The sequence below is a fragment of the Ranitomeya variabilis genome, chromosome 6 (assembly GCF_051348905.1).
Source record: "Ranitomeya variabilis isolate aRanVar5 chromosome 6, aRanVar5.hap1, whole genome shotgun sequence".
In the NCBI taxonomy this organism is placed as follows: Eukaryota; Metazoa; Chordata; class Amphibia; order Anura; family Dendrobatidae; genus Ranitomeya; species Ranitomeya variabilis.
In genome coordinates this window covers 428076492-428092950 of record NC_135237.1, presented here as the reverse complement: position 1 = coordinate 428092950, position 16459 = coordinate 428076492, and the positions used below count along the sequence as shown (strand labels likewise).

The 16459-nt window shown below is 41.4% G+C and overlaps 1 protein-coding gene across 2 annotated transcripts in view; it reads left to right on the top strand.

Moving 5' to 3' along the window:
• Nucleotides 1-16459, top strand: part of TTC39C (tetratricopeptide repeat domain 39C) — a 124293-nt gene that overhangs the window by 35607 nt on the left and 72227 nt on the right. The window contains exons 1-2 of one of the 2 annotated variants that reach the window (XM_077270372.1): nt 7056-7104; nt 13422-13470. In XM_077270372.1, the coding sequence (XP_077126487.1) occupies nt 13438-13470 (33 nt within the window). In that variant the 5' untranslated portion in view covers nt 7056-7104; nt 13422-13437. Of the gene's footprint in view, nt 1-7055; nt 7105-13421; nt 13471-16459 lie in introns of those variants that run through there. The other variant, XM_077270373.1, reaches the window with a different exon arrangement.

The following is a 16459-nucleotide window of genomic DNA, read 5'->3' as shown; positions in this document are numbered from 1 at the left end:
AATTCCACATGTGTAAAAAAAAATAAAATATAAAAAATCCTAAATAAAGAAAAAAAATATATATATTATTCCCATAAATACATTTCTTTATCTAAATAAAAAAAATTCAAACGATAAAAGTACACATATTTAGTATCGCCGCGTCCGTAACGACCCCACCTATAAAACGATATCACTAGTTAACCCCTTCAGTGAACACCGCAAAAAAAAAAAAAAAAAAAGGCAAAAAACAACGCTTTATTCTCATACCGCCAAACAAAAAGTGGAATAACACGCGATCAAAACGACGGATATAAATAACCATGGTACCGCTGCAAACGTCATCTTGTCCCGCAAAAAAACGAGCCGCCATACAGCATCATCAGTGAAAAAATAAAAAAGTTAGTCCTCAGAATAAAGCGATGCCAAAATAATTTTTTTCTATAAAATAGTTTTTATCGTATAAAAGCGCCAAAACATAAAAAAATGATATAAATGAGGTATCGCTGTAATCGTACTGACCCGAAGAATAAAACTGCTTTATCAATTTTACCAAACGCAGAACGGTATAAACGCCTCCCCCAAAATAAATTCATGAATAGCTGGTTTTTGGTCATTCTGCCTCACAAAAATCGGAATAAAAAGCGATCAAAAAATCTCCCGTGCCCGAACATGTTACCAATAAACACGTCAACTCGTCCCGCAAAAAACAAGACCTCACATGACTCTGTGGACTCAAATATGGAAAAATTATAGCTCTCAAAATGTGGTAACGCAAAAAATATTTTTTGCAATAAAAAGCGTCTGTGTGTGTGACGGCTGCCAATCATAAAAATCCGCTAAAAAACCCGCTATAAAAGTAAATCAAACCCCCCTTCATCACCCGCTTAGTTAGGGAAAAATTACAAAATTTTAAAAATGTATTTATTTCCATTTTCCCATTAGGGCTAGGGTTAGGGTTGGGGCTAGGGTTAAGGCTACAATTAGGGTTGGGGCTAAAGTTAGGGTTAGGGTTGGGGCTAAAGTTAGGGTTTGGATTACATTTACGGTTGGGATTAGGGTTAGGGGTGTGTCTGGGTTAGAGGTGTGGTTAGGGTTACCGTTGGGATTAGAGTTAGGGGTGTGTTTGGATTAGTTTCAGGTAGAATTGTGGGGGTTTCCACTGTTTAGGCACACCAGGGCCTCTCCAAATGCGACATGGCGTCCGATGTCAATTACAGCCAATTCTGTGTTGAAAAAGTAAAACAGTGCTCCTTCCCTTCCGAGCTCTCCCGTGCGCCCAAACAGGGGTTTACCCCAACATATGGGGTATCAGCGTACTTGGAACACATTGGAGAACAACTTTTGGGGTCCAATTTCTCCTGTTACCCTTGGGAAATTACAAAACTGGGGGCTAAAAAATAATTTGTGGAAAAAAAAATATTTTTTATTTTCACGGCTCTGCATTATAAACTGTAGTGAAACACTTGGGGGTTCAAAGCTCTGACAACACATCTAGATGAGTTCCTTAGGGGGTCTACTTTCCAAAATGGTGTCACTTGTGGGGGGTTTCTACTGTTTAGGTACATTAGGGGCTCTTCAAACGCAATGTGACGCCTGCAGACCATTCCATCTAAGTCTGCATTCCAAATGGCGCTCCTTCCCTTCCGAGCCCTCCCATGCGCCCAAACGGTGGTTCCCCCCCACATATAGGGTATCAGCGTACTCAAGACAAATTGGGCAACAACTTTTGGGGTCCAATTTCTCATGTTACTCTTGGGAAAATACAAAACTGGGGGCTAAAAAATTATTTTTGTGGGAAAAAATTTTTGTTTTATTTTTTCGGCTCTGCATTATAAACTTCTGTGAAGCACTTGGTGGGTCAAAGTGCTCACCACTCCTCTAGATAAGTTCCTTAGGGGTCTACTTTCCAAAATGGTGTCACTTGTGGTGGGTTTCAATGTTTAGGCACATCAGGGGCTCTCCAAACGCAACATGGCGTCCCATCTCAATTCCAGTCAATTTTGCATTGAAAAGTCAAATGGCGCTCCTTCGCTTCCGAGCTTTGTCATGCGCCCAAACAGTGGTTTACCCCCACATATGGGGTATCGGCGTACTCAGGACAAATTGTCCAACATCTTTTGGGGTCCATTTTCTCCTGTTACCCTTGGTAAAATAAAACAAATTGGAGCTGAAGTAAATTTTGTGTGAAAAAAAGTTAAATGTTCATTTTTATTTAAACATTCCAAAAATTCCTGTGAAACACCTGAAGGGTTAATAAACTTATTGAATGTGGTTTTGAGCACCTTGAGGGGTGCCGTTTTTAGAATGGTGTCACACTTGGGTATTTTCTATCATATAGACCCCTCAAAATGACTTCAAATGAGATGTGGTCCCTAAAAAAAAAAAAAATGGTGTTGTAAAAATGAGAAATTGCTGGTCAACTTTTAACCCTTATAACTCCCTAACAAAAAAAAATTTGGTTCCAAAATTGTGCTGATGTAAAGTAGACATGGGGGAAATGTTAATTATTAGGTATTTTGTGTGACATATCTCTGTGATTTAATTGCATAAAAATTCAAAGTTGGAAAATTGTGAAATTTTCTAAATTTTCCCCAAATTTCCGTTTTTTTTTCACAAATAAACGCAGGTAATATCAAAGAAATTTTACCACTATCATGAAGTACAATATGTCACGAGAAAACAGTGTCAGAATCACCAGTATCCGTTGAAGCGTTCCAGAGTTATAACCTCATAAACGGACAGTGGTCAGAATTGTAAAAATTGGCCCGGTCATTAACGTGCAAACCACCCTTGGGGGTGAAGGGGTTAAAACGCCATTATTACCACAACGCTTTACAGATATTGTCATCACTGTCCCAATTATGCTCACTTTCTAAATTCCCTAACCATATCGGTATGTTATTTTTTGAGTGTGGAAGGAATCTGGAGTACCCAAAGGAAACCCTCACAAACATGGGGAGAACATACATACTCCTTTCAGATGTTGTCCTCAGTGGGATTTGAACCCAGGACTCCAACTCTGCAAATCTGTAGTGCTAACCACTGAGCCGCGTTATGTTATATTCTGTTGAACATGGCTTGCCCACCAAAGTCAACATGCATTTTGTTGTGACTGTTACTTGTCCTGTGTCATCTTGATACTGGCATATTTGGGGTACTGTATTTCTTTTTTAGCACCACAGTATATTTGACCAATATGCCCTGAACCTTATGTTGTAATTCTGTGGCTTTGCTGAATCAGTCTTTTGTGGTTCACCCCATTGTCTTTTTAGTTTTTAATGAATCATGTTATGAATATGGTCAATATATCTTTTATGACCAGTCCCGCACATTATTATATAGTGGTGGCAGTTTGGTGCTTCAGGGATACAAGTATTCGTTCCCTCTTGGTCATGGTTTATACATTTTCGTTGTGCTGTATATTTGTATTAGTTCCCTCTTGGTCATGGTTTGTACACCTTCAGTGTGCTGTGTATTCGTTCCCTCTTGGTCATGGTTTATACACCTACGGATTGCTGTGTATTTGTATTAGTTTCCTCTTGGTTATGGTTTATACACCTTCGGTGTGCTGAAGATATATAGGAGGCATTAAACAAGTCTATCAGGAGAAGGACATTTAGGTGAAGGGGGCATCTGACATGTATATAAGCTATCTGGAATTATCAGAAAATTATGGGGTGCTCACAGTATATGTACTTGGTGCTCAGGAGAAAAATAGTTCAGTGTATAGGTGAGCTCCGGCACTCACTAAGAATCCAAACAGTAACGTTGATTTTTCAAGTCAAAAATAATTTATTTTAGATTTATTTTGAAGTTCCAAGGAAAAAAGTCACAGTAGAGCGATAATCACAGACATCAAACATTTTTTCACAGCGTTTCGGCTAACATGCCTTTCTCGAGTTAGGTCTGTTTCTGCAAAACAAAATATAACTTTTACCATAATATCAACGACTTATGTGAAAAGAATATAAAAAAAAAATAAAAAAAAATCAGACCACCTGGTCCGTATTAAGTGATTTGTGATATGAGTGACCAAAATACGTACATATGATATCTATGCTATAAGGGGATAGCATCCATAATGGAAGGAGGTCAAAACCAAGCAGGAGAAACACCAAAATATGATAAAGTAAATGAGAGCATAAAGAGAAGCGTGCTCATATCTATATAGACACACACCGAAACACGAAACCCAATGCAGGTCAATGGTGATTTTTTTTTTTTTTTTCTGTCTCTGTCTCTGTGTGTCTCTCTCTCTCGTTTTACCCCCTGTGACGCGGCACAAAGCGGCGGGGAAAGCGTCATATGAAACGCGACGTTGGCGCGAAGATCGATGACCGCATGGCCGATCCCACAGTCGGCGACTTTTGAAAATGTCCGATCCGTTTCGCTCAACCCTATTTAGTAACTAACTCCATTTTACCGGTTATTAAACTTTTCCTGCAGTCTCCCTTAAGTGTCAGCCATGGAAAAGAGGGGTATAAAGAAGAGAAAGTTGAGTGAGAATGAAGGGGATGGAGTAAGGAATGGAAGGGTGGCTATAAATCATGGCTGGCCAGATCCCAGGAGCAAGGTGCATCTAAATATTTGCTGTTGGGCCAAACAGCATTGGCCCCGTAAGTTGTCTACATGGCTTCCACAGTGCGTAATAATTTATCCACTGCTGAGAGATGACTGTAAATTCGATGGTCAGTGAAGTAACAGATGTATCCTTCCATACCGTTTTCTCTCGGCTCAATACCTCCTTAGATGACTGTCACGTGATGACCAGCTTTGAAATAATACATAATTTTCTGATACTCTCTCATGAGATATCTGTGCTGTGATTATGTATGACCACCCAGCTGTTGTGACAGACGTTGCATCCTGTGGAGGGTTTTGCTAGCATGTTGCAATATTGAATTTGTGCGGTCAGAAACTGGAATCGTTAATGGAAAACACACAAAGGTGTAGGTGTAAGGAGTCGCAGCTCTTACAATTTGTTTTGTTTCGAGTCTGATGAGTTTAGTCGACACGTGACTCGTTCGCATCACGAGTGCCGGGGAGTCGTGACAGTGTGCGCATCGCAATCTGTCAGAAACTGGCTTTCTGTAGTCACATTGAGTGACTGTAGACTTTGGTCCCAAGCCCGGACGGCCTCATTAGTTTTATCAATATTAGCAAGAAACAGGGACTTGTCATACAAGTAAATACACAAAGTGAAGAAGTTATAGCAATAACCATTACAGTATTTATTATCCTAGTGTTATTCCACTTCACATTGTCCACAAATGTCAGCATGTCATCCCACTGCTCACTGAGTGACATTGGAGGTGACAAATGACCGACGCCATGTTTAGTCCTATTCAGTGAGCTCTTGGTTATATTACACAGGACTAATCTATGTCATATCATTCTACTACAAAGGATAAAAAAATCAAAACCAAGCAAAGTTATTTTTGCAACATCTTGACTATTTTCAAGGGTATTTGCTCTTTCTGAAAATTTTTGACATCTAGAGATATGTCAGAAGTTTTGATCGGTGGGATCCGACTGTTCGATCGCTCTGAGGGGCAGTTGTGATCTGCTTTAAGCTGGTCTCAGTAGAAATTCTAGAGGTCCTTCATCAGTCTCGGCGGGGAGCAGAGCTTGGCTCAGGGCTTCTGGCTCTTCATCTCTGCACCTATACCACACCAATAAAATCTTCTCACCTGTCTCAGTAACGTACGTTTTCTTATTATAAACTTATAATTTTAGTTCTCCGTTGTACCATCAAATGGTCAGAAGTCTGCATCTGTTGTGTGGATCAGACTGGATCTTGGTTCTTTGTGTTGTCAGTGAACGATTGCATTATAAAACATTAGAAAAAAATTGCTTCTAATTTTTGAGAAATATAACATCAGGCTATTGTTTCTTTATGTAAGTTCATAGCTGCTGATTAGATCACATGTAACCTGTTATGTGGGGTATAACCGGATCTTCCTAACAGAGTACAAGCTTCCACTTGTGCCTCCTTAATTTGTTTCCATGGAACCAAAAATTAGATTTTCTCTTCAGCTAAACTGTCTGTAAACATTTCTCGTGATGAGGTTTGTGGTGTTTTTCACTTCCTTGCTTCTTAAGTTTGTGCTTTTTTGAGCATTACCTTACTATGAGTAGTTTAATCATAAAACGGTCATGTATCTTTTCGGCAGCACCACCAGTTTTGGTTTCAGGTCCCCTTTCATAAGACTGTCCAGCAGTAGGATCATGTCATACCTGTTCATCCTTTACCCGTTTCCTGCCTGCAATCATAATACTTAGAAAGTTACTGGTGGGATAATTCCTGGTGCGGTACAGTGCTTGGTGGCTATCTTCCCATCATGAAATACCAATGGCGTGGTGGTGGAGAGTTGGGAGTTCACTATTGGCATTAATCCTGCCCAACCCTGCTCTGTATCTACAGAAGGTTAGACATGTCCTTGTCCTTGTCATTCATTGCTGTTAGGGAGACGTTGGGCCTCTGAAATCTCACTTGTAAGATGATTTGTATAGCATTTGTTATGCCAAAAGAAAATAAGAAAATCCATCCATGGAGCAGGAACTAGTGATGAGCAAGTGTGCTCGTTTCCGAGCATGCTGGGGTGTTCTCAGAGTATCTTGGACGTGCTCGTAGATTGAGTCCCCGCAGCTGCATCATTTTCATCTGCTACACAGCCTGAATACATGTGGGGATTCCCTAACAGGCAATGCCTGCATGTGTCTAACAGCCGCAAATCATGCAGCAGTGTACAGTAAAATCACACTGACAGGTTAGAATAGAATAGCTAAAATAAATGTCTACACATAGTATAGGTGTGTGTGTGTGTGTGGATGCCATACGGATGACACACGGATAATTTTTAGAGAAAAAAACCGCATCCTCGCATTGAATACGGATCACTGTTCAGGAACTTTTCTGCGTATTACGCCTGTAAAAAACGGACCGTATTTCCCTACGGTAAGTGTGACCCCGGCCTTGCGCGCATACTCTCTCATCACTAAGCAGGACCTGACAATTTTATTTCTATGCTTGTTATTAGATGCACTTGGAAGTCTTCTATAACTGCCCCATAGATATTTATAGCTGATCCGCTATACTATTCCATTATCTGCCAAGTTACGGTAAGTGTTCCAGTAATTCTGGTAAATAAATGTTATCAGTAAAGAAATGGGTGCTCAAATAAAAAATGGCTGATTTTTTCTTTTCCTCGACATCATCTGTCAGGGGAGAGTTGGGAAGCCCCCATACAGCTGAGATGGTCAGTGGTCTCGCTAAGGCTGGTTTCACATTTGCGGTTGTTGCCGCAGCGTTTGTACCGCAAAAAAACGCATGCTTTTTTTTCCCTATATTTAACATTAAATATGTTATTAAATAATGTGTTTGACGACGCATGCGTTTTTTTGCCGTTTGCGGCTTGGCACGGAAATGCAACTTGTAGTAATTTCTAGAGGCGTCTATTTGCCGCCAGGAAATGCATGCGGTCGATTGTGCAAGGATTGCGACAAAAAAAACTCATTCCTGTCTATGTAAACGCATGCATTTTTAAGCACATGCGTTTGGTTGCGTTTTTGAACGCATGCGTTTCAGTAGAGAAAAACAAGTCTAGACACTGATAAGCCACCCCCCACCATCAAGGTGATAAAGGGAGGGTGTGGACAGTTGCAGGTAACTTCTCACCAGACTCTGAAGCAGACGAGACAGACATCTTGGAGGAAAACCAAGCCCTAGCCCTAGCCCTAACCCTAGCCCTAACCCTAATGGGAAAATGGAAATAAATACATTTTTTTAATTTTTTAATTTTTCCCTAACTAAGGAGTTGATGAAGGGGGTTTGATTTCTATTCATACCGGGTTTTCTAGCGGATTTTTATGATTGGCAGCTGTCACACAAAAGACGCTTATTATTCCAAAAAATATTTTTTGCGTTACCACATTTTGAGAGCTATAACTTTTCCATATTTTGGTCCACAGAGTCATGTGAGGTCTTGTTTTTTGCGGGACGAGTTGACATTTTTATTGGTAACATTTTCGGGCACGTGACATTTTTGATCACTTTTTATTCCGATTTTTGTGAAGCAGAATGAACAAAAACCAGCTATTCATGAATTTCTTTTCGGGGGCATTTATACCCTTCCGCGTTTCGTCATAATAATACACGCCCTCTGTAGTCCCATTGGCGGTGTCTATCTTGATTTTTCTCTTGTGAAATTTCTCATCATGCATACCAAAAACGCAAACGCAGGAAAAAACGCATACAAATGCGGCGTTTTTTTAACCGCATGCGTCAACGCATGCGTAAAAAAACCACCGCGTTTGTACGCGTTTACATGCGTTTTTTCCACCACTTGCGGATGCGTTTTAAACACTGCGGATTTAAATGCAAATGTGAAACTAGCCTAAAAATAATCGGAATCTGCTGGTGTTAAGGCCCCGTCTCACACAGCGACGCTGCAGCGATACAGACAACGATGCTGATCGCTGCAGCGTCGCTGTTTTGTCGCTGTGTGGTCGCTGGGGAGCTGTCACACAGACAGCTCTCTCCAGCGACCAACGATCAGGGGAACGACTTCGGCATCGTTGAAACTGTCATCAACGATGCCGAAGTCCCCCTGCAGCACCCGGTAACCAGGGTAAACATCGGGTTACTAAGCGCAGGGCCGCGCTTAGTAACCCGATGTTTACCCTGGTTACCAAAAAAAACAAACAGTACATACTCGCCTTTCGGTGTCCAGGTCTCTTGCCGTCTGCTTCCTGCTCTGACAGTGCCGCTGTACACTGAGAGCAGAGCGCAGCGGTGATGTCACTGCTGTGATCTGGTCTCACTTTCCGGCAGTCAGAGCAGGAAGCGGACGGCAAGGGACCTGGACACCGAAAGGCGAGTATGTACTGTTTGTTTTTTTGGTAACCAGGGTAAACATCGGGTTACTAAGCGCGGCCCTGCGCTTAGTAACCCGATGTTTACCCTGGTTACCAGTGAAGACATCGCTGGATCGGTGTCACACACACCGATTCAGCGATGTCAGCGGGGCCTCAACGACCAAAAAAAGGTCCAGGCCATTCCGACACGACCAGCGATCTCACAGCAGGGGCCTGATCGCTGGTACGTGTCACACATAGCGAGATCGCTATGGAGGTCGCTGTTGCGTCACAAAACTTGTGACTCAGCAGCGATCTCGCTAGCGATCTCGCTATGTGAGACGGGGCCTTTAGAGAGTCTGTTTGCTCAAATTGACTGTTTAAATCAAGCAAGGTCACTTGGGGCTCCCTCTCCGTGCCCAAGCAATTCAGTACACCTTCACTTGTCTATCTATCTATCTATCTCTGCCCTACTGTTCCTTGATTGGAAGCGCTGGCTGTACAGGAACAAAGGAGGTCAGAGATGGGAAAAAGTAGGTGAGAAGGTGCCACAAACTGCTTGGTCACACCAAGGATGCTTGGTTTGAAGAGTCACCTTGTGCTGGCAGACTCCCTTTAATCTAATCTGTATGACTAGCTCATATATAGTCATACGTAGCAGATTAATTACAGTAATTTATCAGAATATTGCTTGTTGCAGAAATAAAATCTAATTTGGATTTATTGAATGGATCAAATTGGGATTTCTGAAACTTTTATGTTTGTGGCCATGATTTCCAGTCCAGACTTAAGTTTGTGTGCCCCCATGGCTTGGTGTAGGACAAATGTGTGATGAGACGGCATGGGGTGTACAAGCAGCTGCATTTCCACACTGATCTGCTATTGTGTACAGATCCTACCTTTTTTATTTTGGTTATTTCTATTGATGTGCATTTTTAGCACATGGCAGGGGTTGTAATTCCGTCACTGCTCAGACTAAGTGAAGTACAGTTGTAATGGAAATTTTAATAAGCAAGGTATTGATTAAAGTGCATAATGGCTTTTTCTCAATGTGCACTTGGTGTTTTTTTTTTTTTTGTTTTTGTTTTTTTTTCCTGAAACACACCGCAAAATATATATTTTTTTAATGTTATTTCAAGAAATAGGCGGAGGATTTGTAAATATAGATCATTCAGGGTAATTTGTGGGTTGCTGGCGCAGAACTGTGCAGTGACTCATCCACCACTTCCATGCTCCCACAGCCTGTGTTTGATAATGGCTTTGGTAGGTAAATCAATGTACTGAACATTTCTAAAGCATCTTACAAAATGCACAAGCCTTTGTGACGACAGCGCTCGTGGCCTTCACTTTCCCTATTATAGAATGCTACAAGGCTATGAAAGGCAATTCACGTTGTAATACAGGGAAATGGAGGCAACGCAAAGGGATTACTTGGTCTTGATGTTTTTCTGTAGTAAGTGTGCTCATCAGATGTAGACCTCCTCCACTTTTCCACCTTAGCGTACTCAAACTCTGTGTTCATTTAGCTATACAGGGGGCTGGGGTAGAAGTGACACCTGTGCCCTTCCACCTGGGTGGGTCCAAGGGTCGGTCAGCTGCATAAGAAGAAAGAAGTAATGTCATTGGCACGTGGTATTTGGGGGGTTATAACAGACGTTGCATTGGGGCCTAAGGGTCTGAAGTTGCAATGATTTTGGGAAGATATGAGGATGTTGGTCACAACTGCCTACCACTGTACCCAAACAGCTGATTATGTGAGTGCCGCCATTATTCCTACAAAACAACAAAGTGCTTTGTAATGGAGAAGGTGGAGAATTAAGTTCTCCATCTTCTCCTCACCTGTTCTACGGCTCTCTCATCTGAGTGAATTGGATCACCGCAAGCTGACGCTCTGATCAGCGTTTCATCAGCAGTTATTAGCTAATCGAGCCAGTTATCTCGTATAAAAGAATCAACGCTCATGAGACCCCGGCCTAAGTGAGTGGTCCCGGTGGTCTGACCCTCATGAACTTTATTACCTATCCTGCGGATAGAAAATAACTTGCCAAGTTGGAAATGATCCTTTGGAATCTAGATTGTTTGTCTGTATTTTTGCAATCCTACTTAAGAACAGAGGTCAACTACAGCTAAGAACACTTGTCCTACTGTTTGTGACCACATCTCAAGGCAGATTTGGATGGCCTACACACTAATAGGTCTATGATAGCACTAAGCTACTAGAGAAACTGACTGCAGAACGCCCCCGTTATGATAATTCAACCTTTTTGACGCTGAACACTATATAGTAATTGAGAATCCACCACAAAATTATTTTGGCTTGATTCAAAATCTGAAGGTCAAGGAGAGCTCCGGGGTTTTATTACACCTTGTGGGCGAGCCACTATAATCTTTCACATATTGTCGCTAATTGTGGTGTTTCAGGCTAATTTTAGTGATAAAAAACGAGACATACCCTGTAAGTGCTATTAGTTTTTACACACTTAGATTTGTTTCTGAAAAATGGACCATCAAATTACTATAAAAGCACCTCCAATGGTGCTGTGAATCCTGAAAGCCATGGCTGCTTACATTTGCATTGATCCCATTTATTCATTCCTGTATTAAGAGGACCTTTCACTGCATTTTTTTTATGTAATTTGAGTTCCTTCAATTACCGCTACTCCACTGATTCTGGAGTAGTTACACTTTTTTTTTTTTTTGCCCCTCCGATCCAAAGTTATGCCACCTCTCCCCCTGGTAATAATGGTTCAAATTTTCCCTTCAACCAACTGTGGTTAAAACTGGTCTTCTCGGTGAAAAACGAACAGCACACAAATTTTTCATGGATCCATAGACTTGTATTACCAAGTTTGATCCTCAAAAATACATGGACATGTGAAGAGCCCCATAGACTATAATGGGTACGAATTCTATCCACGAAAGACCGGATCTAACGTACGTGAAAAACTGACATCCGAATGAGCTCTAAGCATTATAAAAGACCAAGACTGGATGATTTTCTTCTGTTATATTGATATAATAAAGTAGATTTATAAAACCTGAACATAACTTGTGAATTATTGAATTGTGCTCCACCTCATAAAACACACAGAAGATAAGACTGCTGTGAACAATATAAATGTTTATGGCAAATACAAAGTAAAGCAAAGCACAAACATCAGCCGAGATCCTGCAGCACCAGGATCTGTTCTCCCTGTAAGAATCTGTCAAGTAGACATGCATGGCTGGAAGAAGCTAGTAAGAAGGTTAGTAACATTGACGTTCATCAACAGAGCTGAGATGATCACATCCTGGCAGCTAAAAAACCCAACTTGTCACTACATGTCAGCATAGCACATACATACTTATCCTTTTATTAATGCACGATCGTATATAGGGTAAGTAAAAGGATTTCAGCATTTTATATATAACCTCATGGGGTCTGTGTTAAAAATAATAAACAGTCGGTTCTTGGCTTCCCACCCCAGTGTCTAGCGCAGAATATTTGTCGCTGCTCCAGTAAGTGTACAGGAGGACGTCACATCGACAGCCTGGCTGCCAGTTACGGGGTTCAGCGGTCTAAATCAGCAGTGATTGGCTGCAGCGCTGTTGTTGTGATGTCACTACTGCAGCCTGTACAGTCACTGGAGCAGAGATGCAATGCTGGACTTGGGGGTGGTGAGTACCAGTTGTCTCTATCATTTTTAACATCCATTTAGGCTATGTGTATATTGAGTTTTTCCCAAAAATTTGGAGCAGTCCTCAAATTTGAAGGTTTTGCTCTGTTAACATTTTGAAAATTCAGCAAAATTTCTTTGCGATGTTTTGAGACTTACTTTTTCAAAACTCTACAAATCTTCCTGTGTGTGCACATATCCTTAAACTCTGCAGTCACAATTCATGGCCTCCTAGGTGGGTTCAGCTACTATCATCATGGTAAGGTGTTCTCTACATGTATATTAAAAAAAATGACATAATGTAAAGATGGAGTTTTCATTAGTCTTAATCCTTTGTAAAGTGTTAGGTTTGCAGCTCTTCTGCCTCAGTACATTGTAGACTGCTGGTTCACATCCAGATATTTTAACTTCTCTTTAGGCACTTTATGTTCCAGGCTCCTGATAAAGGATTGTGTAGGCCCTGGCCCAAAATATCAGGCTAGCAGAGGTGTCATACCCCATCTGGCTAACATAAAGCGTCTCTCCGAGGCCACCGTGACTTTTCTAAATAATCTTCAGGCAAATAGGGCAGTAGCGCTCAAAACAAGAAGAATGGACATCCAGACCTGTGCAGTATGTTAGTAATCCATTTTCTGCCATATTAAACTTTCCATGCAATATTTACTCAGCCCGGCGGTTTTTATGCCATTCCAAAAGGGGTTGTTCAAGGTACCGTAATTAAAAAGTTACCCATAGGCAGCATATACTACTGACAAATGGTAAATCAAAGACAAAAACCATGTGTGTGTTTGGCTATGTTTTCTCAATATTCTGTTTGACACAACTGTATGTTTTCATGTTTGGCACTGAAAATGATTTTTCGTCTTCAGAATTACTGAGTTTTTTTTCCACTATTTAACCATCCCACCACTATGTTTTGTCTTGTAGGACTCACAGTCCGTTAATGAGTTTTGGAGCTAGTTTTGTCAGCTTCTTGGTAAGTGGCATTGTGTTTTACAGTGTATAGATAACATTGGCTACATCCTTTTACGTTTACTTTATCCTTATATAATTCCAATTGCTAACATATATCTTACTGTATGTCTGAACATAATAATTATTTGCTGGAATTTCATATTTGTTTCCACCGTATACCTGGCTAAATAGAGTTGTACAATTTATTATGAAAATGTAACTTAATCTGGCTGTCAGCTCCTCAGTGTCCCTCCTGCTGCTGAGATCTCTCACTGCTCGGTACAAGCTGAAGCTGTCAGTCAGGCCTCATTGGTGGGTGGGAGGAGACTGAATATACTTGTGAGCTATTTTGTTCTCTAGCTTGTCTCAAAAAATCTTACTATCAGAATTAGACAGCCATGCTGGCATGGATTTTTAAATCTCTGCAAAAAGTACATGCAAAAATGCACCAGAAGGCGCATTTGACACAGCGTTTTTGCTGCCAAGAGATGCAGAATCCTTGCAGAAATTTCTGCAAGCAAATACTCAGCGTGCGCACATAGCCTTATAGCGGTGTAGATCTTGTGGTCTTCAGAGCTCCTGTCACGGAAACCCTGGAGGTTGCTCACATGTCCTTTTTCAGCTGACGGCTGCTGTGTCATCCATATTCATATCTAGATATATGGAAATGATGGAAATCTGCACTGAGGGAGACTGGGAAGAATTAGGCAAAGTAGGAGTTTGTTTAAAGCTAAACATTTGGGGATTTCCATCAGCAGCGATGATATTTGAATAGCCGTGTGTGGCCCAGGGTGAAATACTCGTAAATGAAACCTTGTGCATTTGATGGGCATGAGGCTGTGGTACTTGTTAGTCTTGTCTATATTGAGCCCGTTGATGAACAGTCCAGACTGTCCCCGCCGCAGATTATACTGCGTGTATTGTGCATTCAGTGCTGAGCTACCATCAGCCCCTCATCGGGACCCCGGTATTGTGAGCGACATGATTGATGCCAGGTACGGACTGGGACTGAAATTCAGCCCTGGCATTTGAAATCACACAGGCCCATGTTATCCCCGTCCCAGAGCACCAGCCCTGATTGATGCATTGCTCCCGTACAAGTACACTCGCTTCACATGGACACATTGATAATGAGAGTATAATAAGTGGGTCATGGCCAATACATGGTTCCTGGGTAAGAATGTGTTGTCTCCTTTATCCTTCCATGGACTGGACGTTGGACGGGATAGTACATCCAATGGCAGAACCCTCGCTTTGATGTGGCCTCCAACAGTGAGTCCACCTCAAAGTCGGGACATATCCGCTGTTTTGAACAGCTGACATGTGCTCGCAATAGGTGCTCGCAGAATCCCGATCCATCCGCGTTTATTAACTAGTTAAATGCCGCTGTCAAACTCTGACAGCGGCATTTAACGCACACTTCTGGCCAGGAAATACACGCACCGATGACCCCCGTCACGTGATCGGGGGTCAGCAGTGCGTCAGCATGACAACCAGAGGTCTCCTTGAGACCTCTATGGTTGTTGATGCCGGATTGCTGTGGGCACCACCCTGTGATCGGCGCTCATAGAAATACAGTAATTCTGCTACATAGAGGCGATCTGATCATCGCCTCTATGTAGCAGAGCCAATCAAGCTGTGGCAGCTTCTATGGCTTCTAGGCTATTGAAGCATGCCGAAAGTTAAAAAAAAAAAAAAAAGTGTTTTAAAAACATGGTAAAGCCAATGGTACCGTTCAAAAGTACAACTCGTCCCGCAAAAAATAAGCCCCCACATGGCCATATTGACGGAAAAAGAAAAGAGGTATGGCTCTGGGAAGGAGGGGAGCGAAAAACGAATACGCAAAAATGAAAAAAGCTCCGGTCATGAAGGAGTTCAAGGGGTTTTCCCAAGAACAAAGTACATTTTCATCAACAGATCTTGAATAATAATTTCTATAATTGGATGTGGTTAAATAAAATGTTCCTGTGCTGAGATAATCTTATAAATGTGCCCCTGCTGTGTACTGTGTAATGGCCGTCTCTGACCGTTGCCTCACAGAAATCAGCAGCTGTAATTTCTTGCTGTAATGTCTGTATCCTCTGTTTTGCTTCCTCCCCTGCCCAGGAGCTGTGGTATGATCAGACCATGTCCCTGTACGGTCAGACACGGCCATTACACAGTACACAGCAGGGGCATTTAGAAGATTATCTCAGCACAGGAACATTTTATTTAAACAAATCCAATTGTGGAAATTATTATTATTATTATTATTATTATTATTATTATTATTATTATTATTCCAAGATCTATTGATTAAACTTAACTTTGTTCGTGGGAAAACCCCATTAAGCTAACATAATATTCAAGCACTTTGCTCTAAACTATATTAGTGTTATTTTGTAACTTCATAATAAAATAAAAATGAAACATGGCTGTGCAGCGCCAGTGGAAATGAAAGATGCTGTAGACTTCATTCAGAGAATGCTTGAGATATGAAACTGCTATGGAGAAATTCTCAAACTTGGATTTGGCAAATTCATACTAAGGTGACATTTGTACTAGCCAAATCATCCACTATGTACTTGGTCTCTGTGGAAAATGTGGAATCTGCGGCTAAAGAAATGATTCTTGGTAAAGATATATTAAACTTACTATATTTTAGAATTGTCAACCAGCCGTGATATGAAAAGGAATCGGTCAGCAGGTTTTTGCTATGTAATCTGAGGACATCATGGTGTAACAGGTGAGACACAATGTCAGGGATATGTCACTTATTAGGCTGTGTGGTGGTGTTTACATACAATGAACATTTTATCAGCGGGAGATTATCACTGCCTGGACTGGTGCCCCCGTGAGACCTGGTCCAACTGTATTCCCAGGACTCATGAGTTGCTCACTGTCACTATACAATGTACATACAGAGCTTGGTGTGGACGGGGCAGCTTTCTGAGCTCTGCTATATGCTACATCTAAAGCCTCTCATTGTGTCACAACTGCAGCACCCAGTAAACTAAGTAATACATCACTGG